At 54.1% G+C, this 21,440-nt stretch overlaps 7 protein-coding genes across 7 annotated transcripts; 4 read left to right on the plus strand and 3 right to left on the minus strand.

Moving 5' to 3' along the window:
• J4E90_006021 (uncharacterized protein) lies at positions 1–977 on the minus strand (the record flags this gene model as incomplete). Its single annotated transcript, XM_051435571.1, has 5 exons — positions 1–165; positions 217–328; positions 379–764; positions 823–883; positions 937–977. 5 exons carry the CDS (start codon positions 975–977, stop codon positions 1–3), a joined length of 765 nt encoding a protein of 254 aa, XP_051290429.1.
• A 215-nt stretch (positions 978–1,192) lies between these two features.
• On the plus strand, positions 1,193–1,882 carry J4E90_006022 (uncharacterized protein; the record flags this gene model as incomplete). Its single annotated transcript, XM_051435572.1, has 4 exons — positions 1,193–1,302; positions 1,357–1,463; positions 1,520–1,615; positions 1,665–1,882. The coding sequence occupies 4 exons, from the start codon at positions 1,193–1,195 to the stop codon at positions 1,880–1,882; spliced, it is 531 nt and encodes a 176-aa protein (XP_051290430.1).
• Positions 1,883–2,039: 157 nt separating this feature from the next.
• On the minus strand, positions 2,040–3,057 carry J4E90_006023 (uncharacterized protein; the record flags this gene model as incomplete). The annotated part of the gene is made up of 3 exons (XM_051435573.1): positions 2,040–2,645; positions 2,694–2,926; positions 2,979–3,057. The coding sequence occupies 3 exons, from the start codon at positions 3,055–3,057 to the stop codon at positions 2,040–2,042; spliced, it is 918 nt and encodes a 305-aa protein (XP_051290431.1).
• A 174-nt stretch (positions 3,058–3,231) lies between these two features.
• Positions 3,232–6,021, plus strand: DBP10 (ATP-dependent RNA helicase dbp10; the record flags this gene model as incomplete). Its single annotated transcript, XM_051435574.1, has 3 exons — positions 3,232–3,799; positions 3,855–4,439; positions 4,487–6,021. The coding sequence occupies 3 exons, from the start codon at positions 3,232–3,234 to the stop codon at positions 6,019–6,021; spliced, it is 2,688 nt and encodes an 895-aa protein (XP_051290432.1).
• Positions 6,022–11,669: 5,648 nt separating this feature from the next.
• On the plus strand, positions 11,670–13,213 carry J4E90_006025 (uncharacterized protein; the record flags this gene model as incomplete). Its single annotated transcript, XM_051435575.1, has 2 exons — positions 11,670–11,834; positions 11,891–13,213. 2 exons carry the CDS (start codon positions 11,670–11,672, stop codon positions 13,211–13,213), a joined length of 1,488 nt encoding a protein of 495 aa, XP_051290433.1.
• A 2,033-nt stretch (positions 13,214–15,246) lies between these two features.
• Positions 15,247–15,946, minus strand: J4E90_006026 (uncharacterized protein; the record flags this gene model as incomplete). The annotated part of the gene is made up of 2 exons (XM_051435576.1): positions 15,247–15,815; positions 15,874–15,946. The coding sequence occupies 2 exons, from the start codon at positions 15,944–15,946 to the stop codon at positions 15,247–15,249; spliced, it is 642 nt and encodes a 213-aa protein (XP_051290434.1).
• Positions 15,947–16,241: 295 nt separating this feature from the next.
• DBP4 (ATP-dependent RNA helicase dbp4) lies at positions 16,242–18,744 on the plus strand (the record flags this gene model as incomplete). The annotated part of the gene is made up of 2 exons (XM_051435577.1): positions 16,242–16,364; positions 16,423–18,744. The coding sequence occupies 2 exons, from the start codon at positions 16,242–16,244 to the stop codon at positions 18,742–18,744; spliced, it is 2,445 nt and encodes an 814-aa protein (XP_051290435.1).
• Between the last annotated feature and the right edge of the window lie 2,696 nt (positions 18,745–21,440).

Genomic DNA, 21,440 nt, shown 5'->3' on the forward strand with positions numbered 1-21,440 from the left:
CTATAATGTATCCTTCTTCACCACAGACCACCACCGTCCAAACCTCATGATGCCCATGTCATATCCTTTCCACCAACAATATCCCCAAGAGATCGCCCACGTGGAACCCAGAATAAGTGCTAGACCAACAAGATTGGAGTTCTTCCACGACCAAGGCTCCTGTCCCTGCCGTAGCGTTAGCTACCATCTGATACTGTAATGTCTTTAAAGTCTTACGCCTGTGCCCTTCTCGCCGCTCACAATGCCTCTTTCGATGTCGTCTGGCTGCGCAACAGCCTTGATCGAGTTGAGAGTGAGCGAGAAATCGCCTTCTTGCGTACCAAAGAAACTATCGATTGTCAATTGCCGCCATCTCGTGATCGCGTGGTGGACTGTTACCTTCTCATCATGATGCTAAACCGCTTGACGTTCTTCAAATCCAATGGCTTTGCATCGTTCTTCTCTTTCCCGCGATACGTAGGCTTCATTGCACGCCATGGCACGAACAACCCAAGCTCGCTTTGCGATTCAAAGTCGTATTCCCAGCTGATAGTTGATTGCTCCCGTCCATCTGCCATAAGCGGCAGAATCTCGTCTTTGAGCGTTAGTGTGTACTTCTTGCCGTCGTGTTTTCCTAGATCGAGATAAATGCCATCGTAGGTAGATAGATCCCAGGTGCGATCCTCGCCGGTAGTGCGCTGACTGGCAAAGCCGGCGCCGCCCAGAGCGGTGATGTCGAGATTGCCGTGGAAACGCGCGGAAGAGTCGTTGATGGTAAGGTAGGACTAGTAATCATACATTAGTTATCAAATTATTTCATTCATTTTGAGAGATGGGTTTTACCTGAGACGCTCCTCCTCTCACACGGTCATCACTGTCCGTCCAATCCGAAGCTTTCCAACCTCTGCACGCGCATGCATTAGCTTCAAAGCGACAGTGCATTACCCAAACACTTACTTATCACCACCAAAAAGAACTAGCTCTTTCTCGTTACCCATTTTTGCTGAAATGCGATAAACGTTGATTGTGTTGATGGTATCAACTCTCACAAACCCTGGAGATGTCCAAATGCAGTAGTGACCTCATCGGCAGGGGTCCGTGCGGCGTCTCACACAAGCACACTCATTCGTCTGCCGACCAAGCATCCCCATACCACTAGCCATAGCGCGTTTTCATCGCAACCCCAAGTGGTCCTACATATTATCCGAAAAACATGGATTTCCGAGATGCTTCGCGTATGAGCGATGCAGATGAGTCTATCCTAGCCGAGCCGTACCGACCGTTTTACAAGATATTTGGAGGCCAGCCCATCTTAGTTAAACAGTGCGTGCAACCTAGTCTACGTAATTCTCGTTCAAGCCCTAACGTGCGCCTCAGAAACAATGACTACGATCGAGTAGCCTTCAGAGAGAGGCCATGGATGGGTGTGCTGCTGTTCGATAACGTGTCTTCGGATGCAAGGGATCATGCTGCGAACGAACGAAGTATGTCAGGATCTGCTGAAAGTACAAGAAGATTGCGTAGCTAACAGATATCACAGCTTTCCTGTCATGGCTGAAGCTTAGTGTGTACATGGCCATCGTGTCTGTTGCCATCGTCATGTCGTTCCATCTCAAGTCGGAGCCCACTCCACTTGGTAAGTCAATAGCAAAATCTCATCGCATCATGCTTACAACTCTGTACAGAAAAACGTTTCGCGTTGCCACTGGGAATCGTCTTCTGGCTTCTTTCGATAGCGTGCATGTTGTCTGGGTTGTCGAACTACATCAACACGGTCTCCCGGTACAGCACGCGGCGGGCGCTCGTGCAGACAGGTTGGAAGACGCAGGTCGTGTTCACCGTGGTGTCAAGTGCGATCGTTGCGACGTGCATACTGTTTCTCTCTACGAATGCAGAGAAGTAATTCGTGTTTGATAGATTGTATCTTGCGGATGCTTTCAATGCAGTATGTGAAATATCATGATGAATCGTTACGCCTATGCTAGTGTTTTACTAGCATATTTGGTTGTTCCCCTACTTATTCGCCCATACACTTGGTCCCGCGCCTGCAAACACCATGCTTAATCAGCCTCGAGGATGGCCCAGGTCTGGTCGTCAACAGTGGTGTAAATCAGACCACCCGACAATAGATCATCACCAGCCTTTGCAACATCGGTTGTATCCATACCAAGTTGCGCCGCAATCTCGTGCTGGTTAAGACCCTCGTTGGACTGAGGAGTGGTCTTAAGATGGTTGAACACCCTCTTCGCCGACGCAGTGTAACCGGCAAGATCATATCCGCCGCCGTAGTTAGCGCCATCTCCCGCTTGTTGCTGTCCTCCAGCGCCATTCGTAGCGGCACCACCCTGCGCACTGCCAGGAGGCCCACGCGTGAAGTATAGATGTACCGCGGTCGCTTCAAGCAGGTGATAGGAGACTTCGTTCATGTCTTCGACTGGACGGATTACGGTCGCTCCGACTGATCTTCGGTCGTTGAAGCTCTTCAGCTTGCCCCATGCTCGGCAGTAGGCGCCTTCAACAAGTTTCGCTTTGGTAGGGTTGGTCTGCTCTGCAGCATCGGAATCGACCCACTGCTTGACCTCTACGCTGCCAGTGCCATCGTCGAGCCTATACGTTGTGTTTGTAGTCTGGTTGGATATGTTGCGTATTTGACCGACGAATGTGAGCTTAGGAAGCGGTTAGTATAGCCGTTGGACCATGGAACTCGTGCATACCTGAGTAATTGGAGTGCCGTCGATTTTGAACACGTCGTTGCTGCCGGCTTCGAGTTGAGCATCAAGTATCTGCTTGATGGTGACGGGTCGCAGGGTATCTTGGGCACGGTCTTGCCGACCTCCAGGGCTCTGTGTACTACCACCCTCTCCCGGTATGAAGCCGCCTCCGCCAGCACCACCCCCAGCGCCGTAAGAGGTGGTACTGTACGAGGTTTCGTAGCCGCCGTAATTGTCTAAAGAGGTTAGAACGAAGGGTTCAATGGTGTTAAGAAGGGGATTGCATACTCATCTCGTGGGTGTGGGTTGGGTGACGCGATGGCAGAAGTTCGGTGAGGGCAAAACGCGTCGGACGCGCCTGCCTCATCGCGGGGCACGTGGAAGCTAGCGACGAGATGCGCCATGCTCATCCCTGCCGCCAAGATTTCGAGAGGCCCGTGCCCGAAATTTTCCAACAGCCAGACTGGAGGCGCGACCTTCAGACGTCAGGTAGGCAAAGTGCATCACGTCGCCTCCGAACCCTACCAACCATCTATCAGTCATGGCTCCCCGCGCGAGCTCGCCGGCGCTCTCCGAGACCGAGTTCGACATATTCGATGCCCTCGCTGGCGGTGATGATGTTCAGCAAGAGGCGGATTTGAACGCAGATCTGGGCGTAGATCTGGACGTCGGGCACGATGACGGATCCGACGACGAAGCCTTTATCGCCGCGAAACAGGCTGCCTCGAATCGCAAAGCCTCGAATGTCGGAAAGTCAATTAAGAAAGGTGGAGGTTTCCAGGCCATGGGGCTGAACGCGGCGCTTCTCAAGGCCATCACGCAGAAGGGATTCAAGATTCCAACTCCGATCCAGCGCAAGGCCGTTCCGCTCATGCTCGATGGGCAAGATGTCGTGGGTATGGCCAGGACGGGTTCCGGAAAGACGGCCGCGTTTGTCATCCCCATGATCCAGAAACTCAAGGCGCATTCTGCCAAAGTAGGCGCTCGAGGAATCATCATGTCGCCCTCCCGAGAACTGGCACTGCAGACGTTGAAGGTCGTGAAGGAGCTGGGTCGCGGCACAGATTTGAGGACTATTCTGCTCGTTGGAGGTGACAGTCTTGAAGAGCGTACGTGTATACGGGCAGGTTAATGCTAAGAAAAACGAGACTAACATGTTCGCAGAATTCAGCTCCATGACCACCAACCCCGACATCATCATCGCTACCCCTGGTCGCTTCCTGCATCTAAAGGTCGAGATGGGCCTCGATCTGTCCTCCGTAAAGTACATCGTGTTCGACGAAGCCGATCGCCTTTTCGAGATGGGTTTCGCGGCGCAACTAGCTGAGATTCTGCATGCCCTACCCACTTCGAGACAAACACTGCTGTTCAGTGCGACACTCCCCAAATCCCTCGTAGAGTTCGCGAGAGCAGGTCTACAAGAGCCAAAGCTCATCCGTCTCGATGCTGAGAGCAAGATCTCTCCAGATCTCAAAAGTGCCTACTTCACAATCAAGTCGGGTGACCGTGATGGCGCGCTGCTTCACCTCCTTGACAATGTCATCAAGGTGCCGGTAGGCGAGACCGACGCATCAAAGAAGGCCAAGGCAGATGCAGAGAAAGCTGCCAACAGCAAGAAGCGGAAGCGCAGCGACGGATTTGTCAAGGACGTCCCGATCGCTGAGTCCACCATCATCTTCGCTGCAACAAAGCACAGAGTGGAGTATCTCGCGAACCTTCTTCGCAATGCGGGATACGCCGTGTCTTACGGTACGTAATCGTATGTTCTTATGTGATGCTCTCGCTAACTTCACAAGTGTACGGCAACCTTGACCAAACAGCGCGCAAGGAGCAGATCCAGGACTTCCGCACTGGCTTGACTCGCATTCTCGTTGTCACCGATGTGGCTGCTCGTGGTGTGGATATGCCCCATATCAACCACGTCATCAACTACGACTTTCCTTCGCAGCCCAAGATCTTCGTACACAGAGTCGGACGAACCGCTCGAGCTGGAAGGAAAGGATGGGCGTACAGTCTGTGCAGACATGTCGACCTACCCTACCTCATAGATCTACAGCTTTTCCTCGGTAAACGACTCCTAGTCGGGAGGTCACACGAAGAGCCAAACTATGCAGAAGACTTTGTCGTCGGTAGCTTGGCACCATGGCAACTGGAATCGTCTGTCGAGATTGTGAACAAACAGCTCGCCGATGACGAAGACCTAGCGCTTCTCTTAAGCGTAGCCGAAAAGGGTGAGCGCCAATATCAACGAACACGCAACCAGGCAAGTGCACAAAGTGTGGGACGAGCTAAGGAGTTGGTTGCATCTCCCAACTTTGCAGAGACGCATATGCTCTTCAGCGATGACGCGCATAGTGCTCAGAAAGCGAAGGAGGATATGCTTGCACGAATTCAATCATTCAGGCCCGCGGAGACCGTATTCGAGATCGGCAAACGAGGTACCCAGAGTGACACAGCCGAAATTATGCGCAAGAGGCGTGAACAAGTCGGACGACAAAAAGCCAAGCAAGCAGCCAACAAACGAGCCGCGGACGATATGGACCCACTTCAAGCACCTGCAAGACAGTCAAACGGTGAAGAAGCATCAGAGGATGAAGAAGACGAGGTTGAAGTCGCTGATGGCGTATACGACTCAGACTCTGATGGGCTCGAGGTGTCTGTCTCGCAACCATCCTCCAAGAAGTCAAAACAGGACAGCTGGAAGAATGATGACTTCTTCATGTCATATACTCCCAAGGAGAACATGGCAGAGGAGAAGGCCTATGGAGTGAGCGGAGGAGATGCCGGCAACACCAACTTCGTGTCAGCAGCAAGGGCAGCAGAAATGTCACTTGTGAACGATGAGATTCAGGGCTTCGCAGATGCGGCCAAGTCGAAGATGCGTTGGGACAAAAAGTCGAAGAAGTACGTAAACCGCACCAACGACGAGGATGGCTCCAAGGGAGCCAAGATGATTCGAGGAGAAAGTGGGCAAAAGATTGCAGCCAGTTTCCGCAGCGGTCGCTTCGACGACTGGCGCAAGGCGAACAAGGTCAAGATGCCTCGAGTGGGCGAAATTGAAGCCCCCAACCGGTCTGCTGGATCCTTCAATAACGCCCCGCGCTACAAGCACAAGGCCGAGAAGGCTCCGAAGCAGGCTGATCGGTACCGCGATGATTATCACGTCCAGAAGAAGAGGGTGGCTGAAGCGAAGGAGAAGCGCATCGGTGCATGGAAGGATGGAGGCGCCAAGAGCGAACTCAGAGATGTGGACGCTGTGCGCAAGAACCGCAAGGTGCAGGAAAATCGCCGAGCAAAGAATGCTCGTCCCTCCAAGAAGCGGAAGTTTTGAGTTCAACAAATGCATTGAATCAATACCCGGGCCCTATGCCCAACGACATGAATCGGCTATAAGATTTTCTTCAGGCACGTGTCAGCGAACTAATACCCGTGGGCCCTCGATTATTGTGCGCGGACCGAGGTGAAAACAATCCGATTTGACAGCTGTACGATGTGGCGACTAAAAGAAAAAGCGTTAGATTTTTAGCAATTGGCCAGATCTCGATATTTGTGCGAAGAAAGGCCGTTATGACCCGCATGGTCAGGCCATATTTGCTTCTCCAGAGCCCGCGTCCCCGTCGGTTCTGTGTAACGCTCCATGTTGGCATTGCTTTGCTGTGCCACAGAGGTGCGGATTGGCGAAAGTTTATCGGGGCCCTGCGACATGGCAGTGGGCGAACATCCTGCCATCCTCGGACAGCGCGCGTATTGACTCGATAGTGGCTTTTTGTGCGCATCGTCGTGGTCGACGAGATTGAAAAGTTTAGACACGATTTCTTTCGGTGCGACGCAGTCCCTTTTTGTATCGAGCATGTATCGGTTTGCTCCAAGGTTTATTTGCTGGCGCGGTAGCTGCCACCAGTGTGGTCGGATTGGGACTGACAAGCTGCAAGTCACGCTGTAGTCCAAACTATGCACACGTTGTCGACTAGGATAGAGTTGCCGGCGTCTATTGACGTCGGGTAGTGTTGACACTGACAGGCGACCGCGTATAAGTCCGCGTATTGGGTGAAGCGCCTCCCAATCTCACGCCATTGTGATTAAGGTCCGAAGCAGGGATAGGGGCCTCTTCGGGTACCCATGGCATATTGTGGGCAGGCACGTCATTCCTCGAGGAGATTTCTGCGAGCCGGGACGAGTGCACTGTAAGGGTGCACACCAGCCCCTGTTTAGTGCCAACGCCGCCAGACTTCAATAATCCTTCTGCACGCAGCCTTCGAGAAGCCGCCACTGTGTGTTTTTTTTTCTGCATGGTCGCACAGGAGCGCGTTTTGCCATGCGATGGTGGGATGCGTGGCGTGTTGAGGGCAGCCCTCTCTGCTACTGCACCCGTGGGCTCGGTCTCCGTACCGCGGTGCGCAGGGCACAGCATAAGAAACTTTGTTTCACGTCAACGGCTTTTTGATATTCGCAAGAGCCCAAATCGGAAGGGCCAATCTCGCTGCGAAACTCTTTGTGGGTTTCGATGAAAATCATCCGCCTGAACGAGCCATTTGCGCACCAACGGCTGCGGCGTGGCTGTCGTCGGAGAGGCGCAGTCTAGGCTATCGCCAGTCGGGTAGATGTAGGCGTAGTCACATTTCGTATCTCGGTAAACGGCTCTTGGGTATTGATAGAGCACTTTACCGGACGGAAATTTCTCGCTCCGTTGCGGGCCTGATGAGACTACCCAAGGTCGTCGAGGGGTGAGCGAATAATCCTGCAGGGCTCGCTTGCCTTGTGTCACGAGATGCTGCAGGGTGCCTTGAAGCCAGGCGTGAGCCGCATCGAAGAATGCATGTGTCAGAGAGGCTCCGAGGAGCATATCGGCGATAACACGTCTTAGTTGGACACCTGTTGGGCACTGAGACCAGCCAGGGAGCTGCCCGGCCCGCACCCAGTCGCAAATCGACAATGGGACCAGCGACGGGCAAGCATGCAAGGACCACAGGGGAAACGGAGAGGCCAGCGAGGGTCCCTGGTAGCCGACTACTTTTGGCACAACGTGTCCTGAGCACCGGTTCGTAGATCCCGCCCGCAGGCCTGTCGTGATATTCGGGTCCTGGCCAAGCGGCTGACTCGTGGCTTATCAGCTCTAGACACTGCGATGCAAACTCGAGATGCTGGCATTGTAGCACCATGACACGGCTCCATCAGTTTGCAGATGATCGCATCAGGGTTGGCATCAAACGGAGCTCAACAGAGACCTGCACCTGAATCAACGAAACGGCAGGGCCCGCCGGGAAAGGACAGTAATCCCGAGACCCTGGACAGGCCGTTATGCGCATGCCGTAGCCTCGGGGAACCGTAAAGAGAGATGAGAGCAATCTGCAGGCGATATAAGACCTGCTGTTAACGTCGAAATATCCGCTATCTGTGATTATTTTTGGACCTCAGCAATCCTCGACGAGGCTAAATGCAAGGTCTAGTCCTGGGCTTCTCGCGTTGCCTTGTCGGTTGGATTTATATTTTCCGCGCCGGGGGCCAATCACGACCCACTCGAAAAGCTGGGCGGATCCGACACTTTTGTACAGGATGGAAATTTCTCTTTTGCTCGGCCGTAGTGGCTAGTCATTGTACGATCCGGATGACCTGCCCCGACGGAGGAAGAAGAAACGCTCATGCAGGACCCGGCCTCGAGTCATGCCCCCTGCATCGTGATCTCGGTTCAGGCCGCAGAGAGCAGAGTGAACATGTGCGGACAAGGTTTACTGGCGAGCACGTTGCGTCCCTGCACTTCCCTTGTGACGGGACATGTGCAATGCCTTGTGGCTGCAGATCGCAAGTATTGAAGTCATTAGACAATTACAAATTGAGATGATGAGGGTTAGGGAGGACGAGTATACAATGCTGGTGGCAGGATGCGCTATTCCCAGCTAGTGCAGAGGTATACACACCCACCTCTGCCCTAGACGCGGCATCGATCTCCACGGCAGTCGGCTCAGCTTACCGCTATTCCGCGTTGGGGTCAAGCATCACCGGTAAATATGGCCTTCGTCCGTGGTGCAGCATCACAAGTTTGCCCTGCCGCAGTCGCCGTTCCACCTTCTACATGCGAAAGAGCGGTTGGGTAGCCGTCATGGGGCAGTCGGAACACTAACGCTGGTGCCGTTGCTCACACACCTGGCGGCAGCAGCATGGAAGGCCTCATCTTGCCAGCATCGTCGACTTGTCATGACATGCTTGGCTGGCTGCGATTACTTTGTGAGTTTCGGCCCCGCATCGTCAATGCTGCGCACACTCCAATAAGACGAGCAATATCGGTGGTCATGCCGTCGTCGCTCGGGCAGTTTACGGGCAGATCGTCAACAGCGCCAGCGTGCGATCGATATACCCACCGGAGTATTTTGCGTGTGCTATCCCAATGCGACACGGCCCACGCCTATAACGGATGCATGATATACCACTGGCTTAGTCTGACCATGGGCACTATGTGTACGCTTTGCTCCCAGCACTCGACGCCACGGCGAGGCACACCACCTCGGGCGGCTGGAACACTGGACCGCCCGGCCACGTTCTGCAGGTCGAGGGGATCGTCTCAAATGCACCGAGTCCGCTGTTTGACCTGTCCTGCACACGGCGCTGGGCATGCAGAAGAAGGTACCAAGCGTGTGCGCCACATCCCGACCTTGACATGCTCCAGAGACTGTACAGAAGACTATCCAGCAGCTACTACGGGGACCAGGTGCCACGGATGCAGCTTACCGTCGCTTGCACGTTCTGAACCAGAGCACATTGCATCTGCCAGATCCATCACCCGCGCCATACAAGCTTACAGCGCCAGCGCCATGCCACTAGACGTAGCGTGTCGCATGACGAAGCAGGACACCCCACAGCGTCGATTGTTCAAGGGGATTATGACGAGTTGCTTTTCGGGAAAAGAGCGACTGCTTCCAATGCATCGACGGGAAACTCCACACACAGGCGCGGCCCTGTCAGCCATATCCGAGTGTCGATCGTGGCATCGGATGTGTGTCCAATTTTTTGTTAGTCGCGATAGAGTTTGCGCCAGCGGAGTGCGTCATCAGCGCGCAGTGGTGCTTTTGCAGCTCGCGACAGCAAGACCCTGAGCAAGCTTTCCCCGGCAGTCCATGCAGCGCAGCCGCTACGAGGCGAGATGTTCCGCTGCGACCGTCGGTCGGTGCGAAAAGGCCTGCGAGGCGATCAATGCAAGTGGTTGGTCTGAAGGGTCCGGAAGCGCGACTGACAGTGACAAGCGTCTTGATAGTGCACCACAACCGCGGGCCTGTCAGTGGGAGCCACACCTGTCGGCCTGCTCACCTCGCGGCGGCCGGTGGCAGGGCTCGCGTGGGTGAATATAACTGCCTTGCTGTAGGGCCTCTAGCTGGCCGTCAATTCTCCTCTCGTGGGCGCCGTGGCTGCCGGACGCAGCCAAAAAGGCAATTACTGGGTCGCACATAAGCGCACGCCGAGGATTAAGGGCGCCGACTTATGCTATGCTTCAATTGAAAGTTTGCCTGGGCGGCTGCAAAACAATGGTGCATAGCGCGCAGAAGCGCGACCATATCTCGTTAGCACACCCCGGTTCGAGGACGGTGCGGAAGACAGGGGGTTGAGCGGCCTCTGACAAGGCTCCCCAACCCGCACCGCCCATGCACGCAGACAGCTGGCGGCCGTGCATATGTGATTCCGCGGGTGCATCGACCGACTGGGAAACCGGCCTAGCAGAAATGTCGAAGAACCATCAGCCGAACGAGGGAAGCATGTAGCAGTCCCCGAGACGCACCCTTCCCTGCTCCCGTTGCCCGGAACTCATCGTGGCCCCCTTCTCCTGGATGGCCCGCCTGCACGACTTGACAGGGATGTAGCAAAGATCTGTGAGTAGAATCTCCATAACCGATTGTGGTTATTACTGGGGAATGTCCGCCGAGTCGACTTCTGTTCTGGTCCACGACGAGTCGCCATCCCACTCCCTCATTGGTCCCACCCCATACAACACCACCACCTCGCCGCTTCTCTTTCTCGCCGCCCCATTGCCTGCCGCTGCCGTCGACACAAGGCCGACACAGGTCCGACACCGTCTCCATTCTGACGCCGAGTTAACCAGACACATCGCTGTTGTCGACCCCATTCGCCCACTATCAAAAGGTATTTCCATGTACTCTCTTTTGCCTCTCAGCCCGTGTCTTCCTTCAAACTCTTCATGGCCCACAATGCCGCCACCCTGTATTGAATCTTGTTTGGACATGAGCATTTATCAATTCGGCGACTGTCCAACCATAAGGGAATGCCCTGCCTCTGGTCATTGTCTTGATCTTCTCCTCGCTTGTGCACTAGCTTACCTGGGACGCCATGCAGGCCTCATCATACTGCCACACCAACATCTCCCTGCCGTGCACTCTTACTTCGCATATCCAAGGGCATCGTGCGAGACAGCCCACTTGTTCGCTCCAGCGTTACCTCTAATCATTGTGCTCTTGCTGCTTACGCGGCGTTTGAGCGCGCGGTGGTCAAACTATGCAGAGCCTGGTGCTACCTGGTCCGACCTCACTCCTTACCACGCCATTCGGGCGGCCTTCAGAACCTGAAGACGGCCTTGCCAAGTTCCGGTCGAAGTTCAGTCCTAACAGGTCTGAGCACCAGGGCTACCCGTCTCCGCCCATGTCAGAATCTCATTCCCCGTCTCGTCGAACAGCACAGCTTGAATCTGCGCGCCTCTCTTACCCTCCGCCGGGATCATCTCAGAGACAGGACAGCCTGACTCAACCGCCGACTCTGCCATCGCTGTACGATCCGCGGTCTACGTCGGGAGCGCATGCTCTTCCCTTACAGCGGCCACTTTACCCTGGAGAGCCCCAGCACAGGGGTCAAGCACTCCACTACCAACCCGGACGTGCTCACGAGCACCAATCTTACCCTCATGCCATCCCGCATAACTACGGGTATGGCTATCAAAACACCGGCCTGCCCCCCTATGCTGGAGTCCAGCACGGAGGCCCGATGGTGCAGCAGGGCGCGATGATCGCACCACCACCGTCAAGACCGACGAAGCCAGCCAGACGCACAAAAGCGCACGTTGCGTCAGCTTGTGTTAACTGCAAGAAGGCACATCTCAGCTGCGACGTCCAACGCCCATGTGGCCGTTGCGTCGCTTCTGGAAAGCAGGTTAGTCTTTGCGGCGCGAAGTCAAACTCTGGCGAGTGATCTAACGCATCAAACAGGACACATGCAAAGATGTGCAGCACAAAAAGAGAGGAAGGCCACGATTGAGAGACGACAGAGAGTTCACTAGATCAGACGACGGAAGACCACCTAGCCAGCTCATAGGAGCGCCACCTACCTCCGAACCTCACGCTCATCAAGCGCCTTACCCAGTATCTCAGCAATATCGACCCTTCGAACCTCAACGAAGTCTGGAGAGTACTGCGCATCAGAAGGAGCTCCATTCCGCTGCGTCTGCGCCCCGGGACACGCCCAACAGCGTGGGTGACTACAGCGGAGTGCAGGCACTTCCCTACGGTGTGGGACCGAATTTAGCGTACCAAAAGCTGCCTGTCGTTTACCTAAATTTGGACCTGGTGATACAAAAAGCAAACCAGGCTTTCGCGGACCTCGTATCGTTCCTCGGAGACATCAGGGGCAAGCATCTTGGCGAGCTTCTGGAAGCGCGACAGAATGAGAGCATGCAGAAGCTGCGAAACGATTTGCGCGATGAGCGCGACGAACGTGAGCCGACGTACATGGCGCCCATCACCCCGGTCGGACAAGATCCCATGCGCGCGGTGATGGAGTCGGTCCAGGATCAAGACATTGACCATGTCACCCAGGGGTACACGAATCGGCCCATGTACCTCAGCTTTCGTCTGCCGGCTAGTGGACAGTACCAGTCGCTGTCGGTCCAAATCCGGCTTGCCAGGACGTCTCTGTACTTTGTGACGCTCGTCGTGTGCTCACCACCAAGACACGCGAGACCGACTCTGTTAACGCAGCAGTTAGCGCCCTCAACATCGCGACATACCTCTCAGGCCATGTCCGCACCGACAGCAGTCTCGCAATTCACGCCGCATCAAGAGCGTCGAACTTCGACAACAAGCTCTGGACCAAACTCGCCCTTCATCAACATCTCCTCCATCCGCACGTCCCTCCCCACATTCAGTCCAAGCTCTTACAAGAGCAGCCCTTCGTACGGCTACTCTCCCACCGCAGGCCCAGAATCGGGCTACTTCCCGACCTACCAAGTCCCGCCGCAGCCCACCAGCAGCGCATACCCTTCGCCATACGCACAACCAGCGCGCCCCCCTGCCGCAACATCCGAACCTCTCCGCGAGCTCAACCGGCCTCCCCGTCTCGAAGGCCTCCACCTGCCGCCCATTCGAACAGGGCCCGCGCCGCTTGGTTCTCCGCTCCACGTCGAAACAAGCGCTGCGGAACGCGAGCGTGTGCGAACGCACGACTCACCGTCCAGTAGCGCCGAGCAGCGGAGGCCCGAGTCGCCTGACATGGGCAAGCGGCGGCGGTTGAATATACATGAGGTGCTCGACTAGACCAGACAAGTCAAGTCGTCAAAGCCAGGAGGAGGTCGATTGATTGACGTTGCAATGCGTTCCCGTTCCTGAGACGCGTCGGCCGGTGTGAGGAAGATTGGAATTGGTGCGTGCAGCGGGGTCATTGCGGTTCGCGCGAAAAGAAGGGATCATGCGTGTTTCCAACAGGCTGGCCGTGGCTCGTGGCTGGCGGTAGAAGTGCGGAGGGTACCGACAGTCGGGTTCCCTTGTCTGACTTGAAACTGAAACTCGGCGCTCTGCGAAGCGGAGGCGGGAATGGCGCATGTTGCACACGGACGGGACGACGACATGGATCTGATCTCATACGACAATTCTTTCCTCACGATATCTTACTTGTCGCTTCTTGAGTTGCATCTGCTTGCGGTAGTCGTTGTTTGCTGTCCTTGCATTTCGGGGCGTTGGTTACCCACTCGTGTTGTTTTTCTTCTGCGATGTTTTGTCGTAACAAGCCATATTTTGGGATTTTGCCCATTCGTCATCTCTTGCATATGACAGCGCGCTCATGGTCCTGCTCTTTCTATCGATATCACTGCTCTTGTCTTCGTCGCGATTAGCATTGCTTGACGTGCGTACGTTACCGTTTGGCCTTGGTTGGCTTCTGCTTCTGTTCTGGTTATACGTCGCATATCCCTCGTCGCTACGGCGATGGGTGGCTTGGAAACCTGGTTTGGTCTTGACAGCGTTGTTGTGCGTGTTGTTGTCTTCTCTCTTCGTATGCGTTGCTTTTGTGGGCGGGTCTTTGCGGTTCTTATCCAAGTACTCGTCGTACGGTGCGTTCGCGTCTTGTACCACTGTTGATCCGTGCCCTCGCGTTGGTGTTTCATCGTCAACCCGGGACTGGGTTCTGAGTCGCTTTCCCGCCTCATTTGTATAGTAAACGCGTTTACGCACGAATTGGAGGTCCTGGGTGTGAGCGGGAGTACTTGTCGTTTCCTGGTGGGCAGCGGAGTAGCGAGTGGGGGGCCAATTTGGGTCCTTGGGCAAGACATGGATTCGCGTGAAAGACCAGAAGGAGCGGAAGACAGAACAACGTCTCAGCCGCCAGAACACCACTATATCTATACCACCCACCTGTCGGATGTCTGAACCGACGACAAACACCACGGGAGATTACAAGGACAACAACAGTCACGTATGGTTCAAACTACAGTTCTATTCTTGGTCCACCTCATCACCATTCACCGCCGAGGTACCACGCTCTCTTTCGACAAGAGAGGCCCGGATACAAGTCCGGAAGTATATATGTGAACCTGTACATACCACGCATTTACGAGCGAAAGCAGTTTGGCTACAAGCTCTAAAGATAGTTATAGTTATGGGGGGAGTGGGGGTTTTTTCGGTTGGGAAAGTATTGGCTGCTAGGCCAGGTGGAGGATATACCCGCATTTGGTTTCTCGAATGTTGCAGAGGATTGGATGGACACTTGGAGATAGATAGCGCAGAATTTGCTGGGTATTATGAGGTTCTTGGTTGTATCATACAGTTTTGGAATAGGCATGAGAGAATATGAAGGATCTTTGAGTCCTTCCTTCACCCATTCTCCCCTGTCCAAAGTACCCGATCAGAGTGCAATGTGAAATGAGGTTGTCCAGAGCATGTAGATCTACGGCCCGTGGCGCTTGTAGTGCTATAAGCCTCGATATGTGAAACAGCTACTGTAGTTTGGCGAAACCTTAATGCTGGCGACGAACACGCTGTTCGCGCATTCCAACCTACCAGGCGAGGCGGAACGCGAGATAGGGTGACAGCCGAGATGAGGATTTTGGGGGCGAGACTCATTCAATATGACGTGCAGAGACTGAGGTGAATAGTGCAAGGTGTTTATTGTGTATGCAGTGGTAAGAACAAATGGGTATCTTGGTTATGAAAGTATGGATCAAGGGTGCCGGCTGCTGACCTTTGAGATAACCGGGCGCAGGCGACAGAGCGCTAGATCCCGGGCATCTGTGATGGCTACCGCCTCTGGGACAGCGAATCTTGTATGCGGGATACAGAGGAGACACTGGAGGTGCTCATCCCAGAGCCTTGACCTTCTTCTTCTTCTTCTTTGTACCATCCGCGGCCTCTGGTTTCTTTCCCTGTGCAAACTCCCTCCAGCTGTTGATGCGCGTGTCCCTGGTCTTCTCCCAAGCTTCATCTTGCTCCCTCTTCCGCTTGCGCTCCTTGATCTCCTCGTCTTCCTTCCTCTGTGCACGTCCCTCTTCTCTCATGGCAGCCTTCTGTTGCCTCTGCTTCCTCATCTCGTTGTCTCGAATGACCCAGATGACCTTCTGTCTCCACTCCTTCGCAAACTCCTCGCCACGCGTCTCCTCGTCGTCGGCTGTGAGCTTCTTCTCTCGCATGAGCAGCATGCGCGCATCGGCAATGTTCTCGTCTAGCTCGGCGCGCAGCTTCTCGTCGAGGAGGACGGTCTGGGCTTTCTTGAGGCGGTCGAAGGCATCGGGGGCGAGCTCGTTCTTGGTCTTGTCGGGATGGATGAGGAGGGACTTGGCGCGGTAGACTTTCTTGATGTCGGATTCGGGGACACCGGGTTGCAGGCCGAGGACGGCGTAGGCGTCGAGACTGAAGACGCTGCGGATGCCTGGATTTGTTAGTCTAAGTCGCTACATATCAAGAAATGAGCATAGATCTCAACTTACGGTCTATCTCAGCGTCCTTGTCAAGCTCCTTACCCAGACCTGCGAGCTGGGCATCGATATCATCGTCCGCCATGGTGGATTGTAGACGCGTTGCTTGGAGTTGAGTGTAGATGATGTAGTGTGAAGTCGATTGGAGGTCGGGAAATGAATAAGCCGGATTCTGCACGTCGCACTAAGCCCTGTCCAGTGGTGTTGAGGAGTGAAAGTGAAAATAGTAGCTCGCGATGCGATGGCGCGTGAATGCGTGAATCCCCGCGGCGATGCGCACGGACCCACCGAGGCCGAAAGTTCTCCACCAAAAAGTTCTCTCGCGATGCGCCAGTTGACATCAACACCGAAGCAAGCCGAAGACTCGATATCGCGCCGCCATGGTCGCATCTGGCATCACTGGTCGCACGCGGCCTTTCAAGCCCAAGAAGAGGGAGAATCTCCAGAAGAGGAAGCGCGACGATGTGGACGTGGAGAAGCTGGAGCAGGCCGTCCAGCAGCTGGTACGAACGCGCCGATATACAAAAGACATGGAGCGCAATAAGCTGACTGCATATATAGGACCCCAAACATGGCAACTACAAAGACTTCACCGACCTCCCGCTTTCCGACCCGACCAAGCAAGGCCTCAAGTCGTCGCATTTCGCCGTCATGACCGACGTTCAAGCCAAAGCCATACCCCTAGCTCTACAGGGACATGACATTCTCGGTGCTGCGAAGACGGGCAGCGGAAAGACACTCTCTTTCATCATTCCCGTCCTAGAGAATCTGTACCGCCTGCAACACATTGGCCCCGACGCCGGCTTGGGCGCCTTGATCCTATCCCCAACTCGAGAACTCGCCATCCAGATATTCGACGTCCTGCGCAAGATCGGACGACATGGACACATGTTTGCGGCAGGTCTGCTTATTGGAGGAAAGAGCTTACAGGATGAGAGGGAGGCTCTGACCAAGATGAACATAGTCGTCGCAACACCCGGTCGCATGTTGCAGCACTTGTCGCAAACAGCAGCCTTCAGTGTGGACGACCTGAAGATGTTGGTGCTCGACGAAGCGGATCGAATCCTTGACATGGGCTTCCAGCGCGACGTGGACGCAATCGTCGAATATCTTCCCAAGGAAAGACAGACGCTGCTCTTCTCGGCTACCCAATCAAAGAAGGTGTCCGACCTTGCGCGCTTGAGCCTCCAAGACCCGGAATACGTATCCGTACACGCCGAAGACAAGAGCGCAACTCCAAAGGGCCTTACGCAAAACTACATAGTCTGCCCCATCGAAGAGAAGCTGGACACCCTCTGGAGTTTTATACAGGCGAGCAAGAAGTCAAAGATTCTTTGCTTCTTCTCATCTGCAAAGACCGTTCGATTCGTCTATGAGTCTTTCCGTCATATGCAGCCTGGTATACCTCTGCTCCACATCCACGGTCGTCAAAAGCAGGGAGCTCGACTTGACACAACAGCAAAGTTCTCCGCGGCGAAACATTCCTGCCTCTTTGCTACAGACGTCGCAGCCCGAGGACTGGATTTCCCAGCAGTCGACTTTGTAATCCAGGTCGACTGCCCCGACGATGTCGATACCTACATCCACCGCGTCGGTCGAACAGCACGATACAACCGGGAGGGACGGGGAGTGCTATTCTTGGCACCGAGTGAAGAGGAGGGTATGCTGAAGCGTCTAGAGGCCAAGAGGGTACCCGTTGAAATGATCAACGTGCGCCAGAAGAAGCGTCAGTCAATCAAGGACCAGCTACAGAACATGTGCTTCCAGGATCCAGCTCTGAAGTATCTCGGCCAAAAGGCCTTCATGACGCACGTCAAGTCGATATATCTACAGAAAGACAAGGAAGTCTTCAAGCTCAAAGAGTACAATCTGGAAGCATACGCCTCTAGCTTAGGTCTGCCAGGAGCGCCAAAGATCAAGTTCTTGAAGGACGACAACAGCAGACAGAAGAAGCAGGCATCGAGACAAATGATCGAGGTTTCGGACTCTTCGGATGCTGAAGAGACGGCCAAGGCAGACAAACCCGTGCGAACCAAGTACGATCGCATGTTCGAGCGCAAGAACCAGGATGTTTTGGGAGAACATTATCGGAAACTGGTCAGGGATGGAGATGACGAGGGCCCAGCGGACGAATTCAGTGGTGCTGGAGCGATTAACAACGCGGCCGACGACGACTTCATGGCCGTCAAACGACGAATTTCAGCGGACGACGATGCTGGCGATATTGACGCTGAGAAGGCTCCCGAAGTTCCGCCCGGTGGTCGCCTTGTTCACATTGCTGGTGCATCCCAACCCATCGTTGTCGACAGCAACCGCCGCGAAAAACTACTCCAATCCAAGAAGAAGCTCACCAAGCTCATGGACAAGGGAAAGAAACTTGTCTACGACGACGACGGCAACCCGCACGAAATCTACGAACTCGAAGACGAAGAGCAATGGCGCGCTAAGGGTCTTCCAGAAGAGCAACGCCAGAAGTTCATCGAAGCAACACGAGAAGTCGTTCAAGCCGCCGATGTCGAAGACAAAGCGACTGCCAAAGCGAAGAGGAAGGAGAAGTTGCTCAAACGCAAAGAAAGAGAGAGGGCTAAGCAAGCTGGTGAAGCTGGTGAAGCTGGTGACGATAGTGACGATGCGGGTGTCGAGCTTCCCGATCCCGGTGAGGACCTTCTGGCAAACTTCAGGGCGGACGCAGAATACAGTGACGACGAAGACGAAGAACAAGAAGAGCAGCCCAAGAAGCAGAAGAAGTGGTTCCAGTCTGATTCCGAGGATGAGGAGAAGACTGAGAAGAGGAGGAAGAAGAAGGCTAAGGCGGCGCATAGAGTGGAGGAGCCGGAGACGCTGGAGGATATGGAGGCGCTTGCTGCAGGCTTGCTGAACTAGCTGTCATGCATCGGCGTGTAGATGTTTTTGTAATGCCATATGGTTATCGACTTCTCACTGAAGGTTTCGCTTTACACTTCCCACAACTACGATTATGCGGCTTTGAAAAGTCGGCTCATCTACCACGACTATAAAACGTCCAATCGGTCGACCCATCCCTTCGCCCCGGACGACGCTTCCTTACCGAAACTCGTACCCGGCCGTTAGCAGGGGTGGCTTACCATGCAGTTGGTATTGCCGGTATACAACCTCGCATGCACTGTATAGTGCTGGATCGGTAGGCTAAATACATACTTGTTGAGCCTCTTCCATCCGTCTCCCGGTTACAATACGAGGCTTTATATGACGTGTAGATGAAAGCGCATTGGTGGGTTTCTATCTTGGGAATGCGGTGGTACGAGGGAATATCTGGGAGTACAGCTCGTGTTTGGTGTAGGCGGTGGATATAAGAGTAGCATGGGGTATATACTATATACAGGGCCTGCGTTCCTGGGTTTTCTTGTCTCTTCGACCGATGTAAGGCATCGGATACAAAGCAACATCTTATAACAGCCCCGTGTGGTGTTACTCTACTTTTACTCTGTGGCCTCTGTCATCCCGAAAGATATCCCTCATAATGCATCTTCCCACCCCGCTCCTCATCGCTTTATCCTCCCTCCTCACCATCACGACCAGTACTCCAGTTCACCCCCGCGCCGCCCCGATCGGCACACCCCACAACATCTACCTCAGCACCTGCACAACCCGCTCCCTCCTCTCAGACTCCACTCTCTCCTCCGCCATCCTCTATACCGGCCCCGCCTCCAGCACCTCCCCCACCGACATCGGCACCGTCTCATCCTCGCGCGCCATCCAATGGGCCGGCTTCACACGGCGTGTCGATCTCGAATCTGGGGTGTTTGAGTCGAAGATTAGTCAGAGTGCTGATACTTTTGCGAAGAGTGAACTAGCTGGGTCGGCAACGCTGAGTGGTACGGATGGGGGCAAGGAGGAGTTTGTGTGCTTTAGGGATGGAGTAAGTACGTTTCGGTTTGGAAGTGGGGTTGTGGGGGATAGTGGGGAGACGACGGTTTGTGTGGCCGAGTTTTGGTGTGCGAGTGTGGGGGTTTAGGTTGGGAGGGAGGAGGTAGTGCATGACATTGGATTGGGTCTTTGGACGTATATTGACATGCATTTTTGGAAGTAAGGCTTATGAGAGACTTCGAAATTCGGCTTTGAACTTGCCGGATGTCTTACCATTCTTGATAAGTAGCAATGGTTAGCAAACCGCCAGTTCTACTCACAACTTTGGGGCAACGTGACCACCATGAAGCATTCGGGAGTTCCTGCTACATACAAAAAAAAGTCTTTTTACCCTTACTGTGCAGCCTTCATGCAGGCAAAAAAAAGTCAAAAACATACAACAGCGATTATTCGCAAGTGGTCACCCACCTTACTACTAGGTCGCCGGTCAAAGGCTTAACGTGTGGAGAGCGAACGGGATCCAGTGTTTATCCTTGGCCTGTGGTCGTATGTGAAGGAAAGGTGGAGTATAGTCGTATCTATCGCTAGGGTCGTGAACCTGTAATGGAAGATGGAAGAATGAAAGCAGCACATAGAAAGACCGGATCAGTGTGGAAGGCCAACAACAAGTACACGGGGTAGGATTGAGTATGGGAGACACAGTAATCCTGCTGTATCCTCTATCACGAGAGTTGCAATGAGACATGCGGGTGCAGTGGAGATACCAGATGTTGGTACCTAGGTAGTGTGCAACAGCAAACATCCTGCAGAAAGAGTGTAGAACCGCATACTATGACGTACATGACAGATCTCGTCTAACTTGCCTCGTCCAGAACATTTCGAAAATTTACATTCCCAAGATCTCATTGCCATCCATCCCTGGATATGCACCTCCGGTAATAGTCGCTTTGGCGTTCCAGCTCTCCACACCCGCGAGCGTAGATCATCAAGACAAACTACTCCACACCTAATTTCCCGTTCCTGAACCTGGCCTGGCTTCCTTCGCTCCGAAATAGCGTACCAGAGTACACTTACATGCAGCTCGGCTAAGACTGCCCATCGTAATTTCAACGTGTTTGACTTTCTGGGACCGAAGAATGTCACGAACCACGGTACGGAAGTGCAAACTTATGTCCGATCGCGGGTAAGTTCCTGGCTAGAGCTCTCGGGCTATAGTCTCGCCGGCTGTTTCCTGCCTTCTAAGCGATGGAATGGTCGCGATCGTTACGGAGATTTTAGTTGGGGGTTGGTGTTTCAACTGTTCTTGTAAGCCACGCTGAGGACATGACGATAGCGATCCAGGTACCGCGTGAACGTATCTAAACGGCTAACGGCACAACGTGTCCTCACCCGTTTGTTTCACATGATTTACAGCAATGAGCAAGAATGTGCACGCCTCGGTCAATCTCCGCGGTACCGTGCCACCTCCCTCAATTCCACTATCACAATCACAACCTTGGAACGCATGAAGGAGCAAGAAGCGGAGAAATTGCACCGAAGCAAAACAAACATAGTCCATCCTACTTGCATGGAGGCTTCGATGCGAAAGAAAAGCAAGCGGATGTGGTTGCGGAGCTGGAAGAAGCAGTGTTAAGTACCTAGCACAAGTGTCTGCAGCCGACCATATGCGGGTAGCGGGTACCTCATCCTCCCTCTATGCTTCATCTACATTCCTTTTGCTTGTAGACAACTGC

The sequence above is a fragment of the Alternaria incomplexa genome (genome assembly GCF_024043165.1).
Source record: "Alternaria incomplexa strain BMP 0042 chromosome Unknown scaffold_8, whole genome shotgun sequence".
Taxonomy (NCBI): domain Eukaryota; kingdom Fungi; phylum Ascomycota; class Dothideomycetes; order Pleosporales; family Pleosporaceae; genus Alternaria; species Alternaria incomplexa.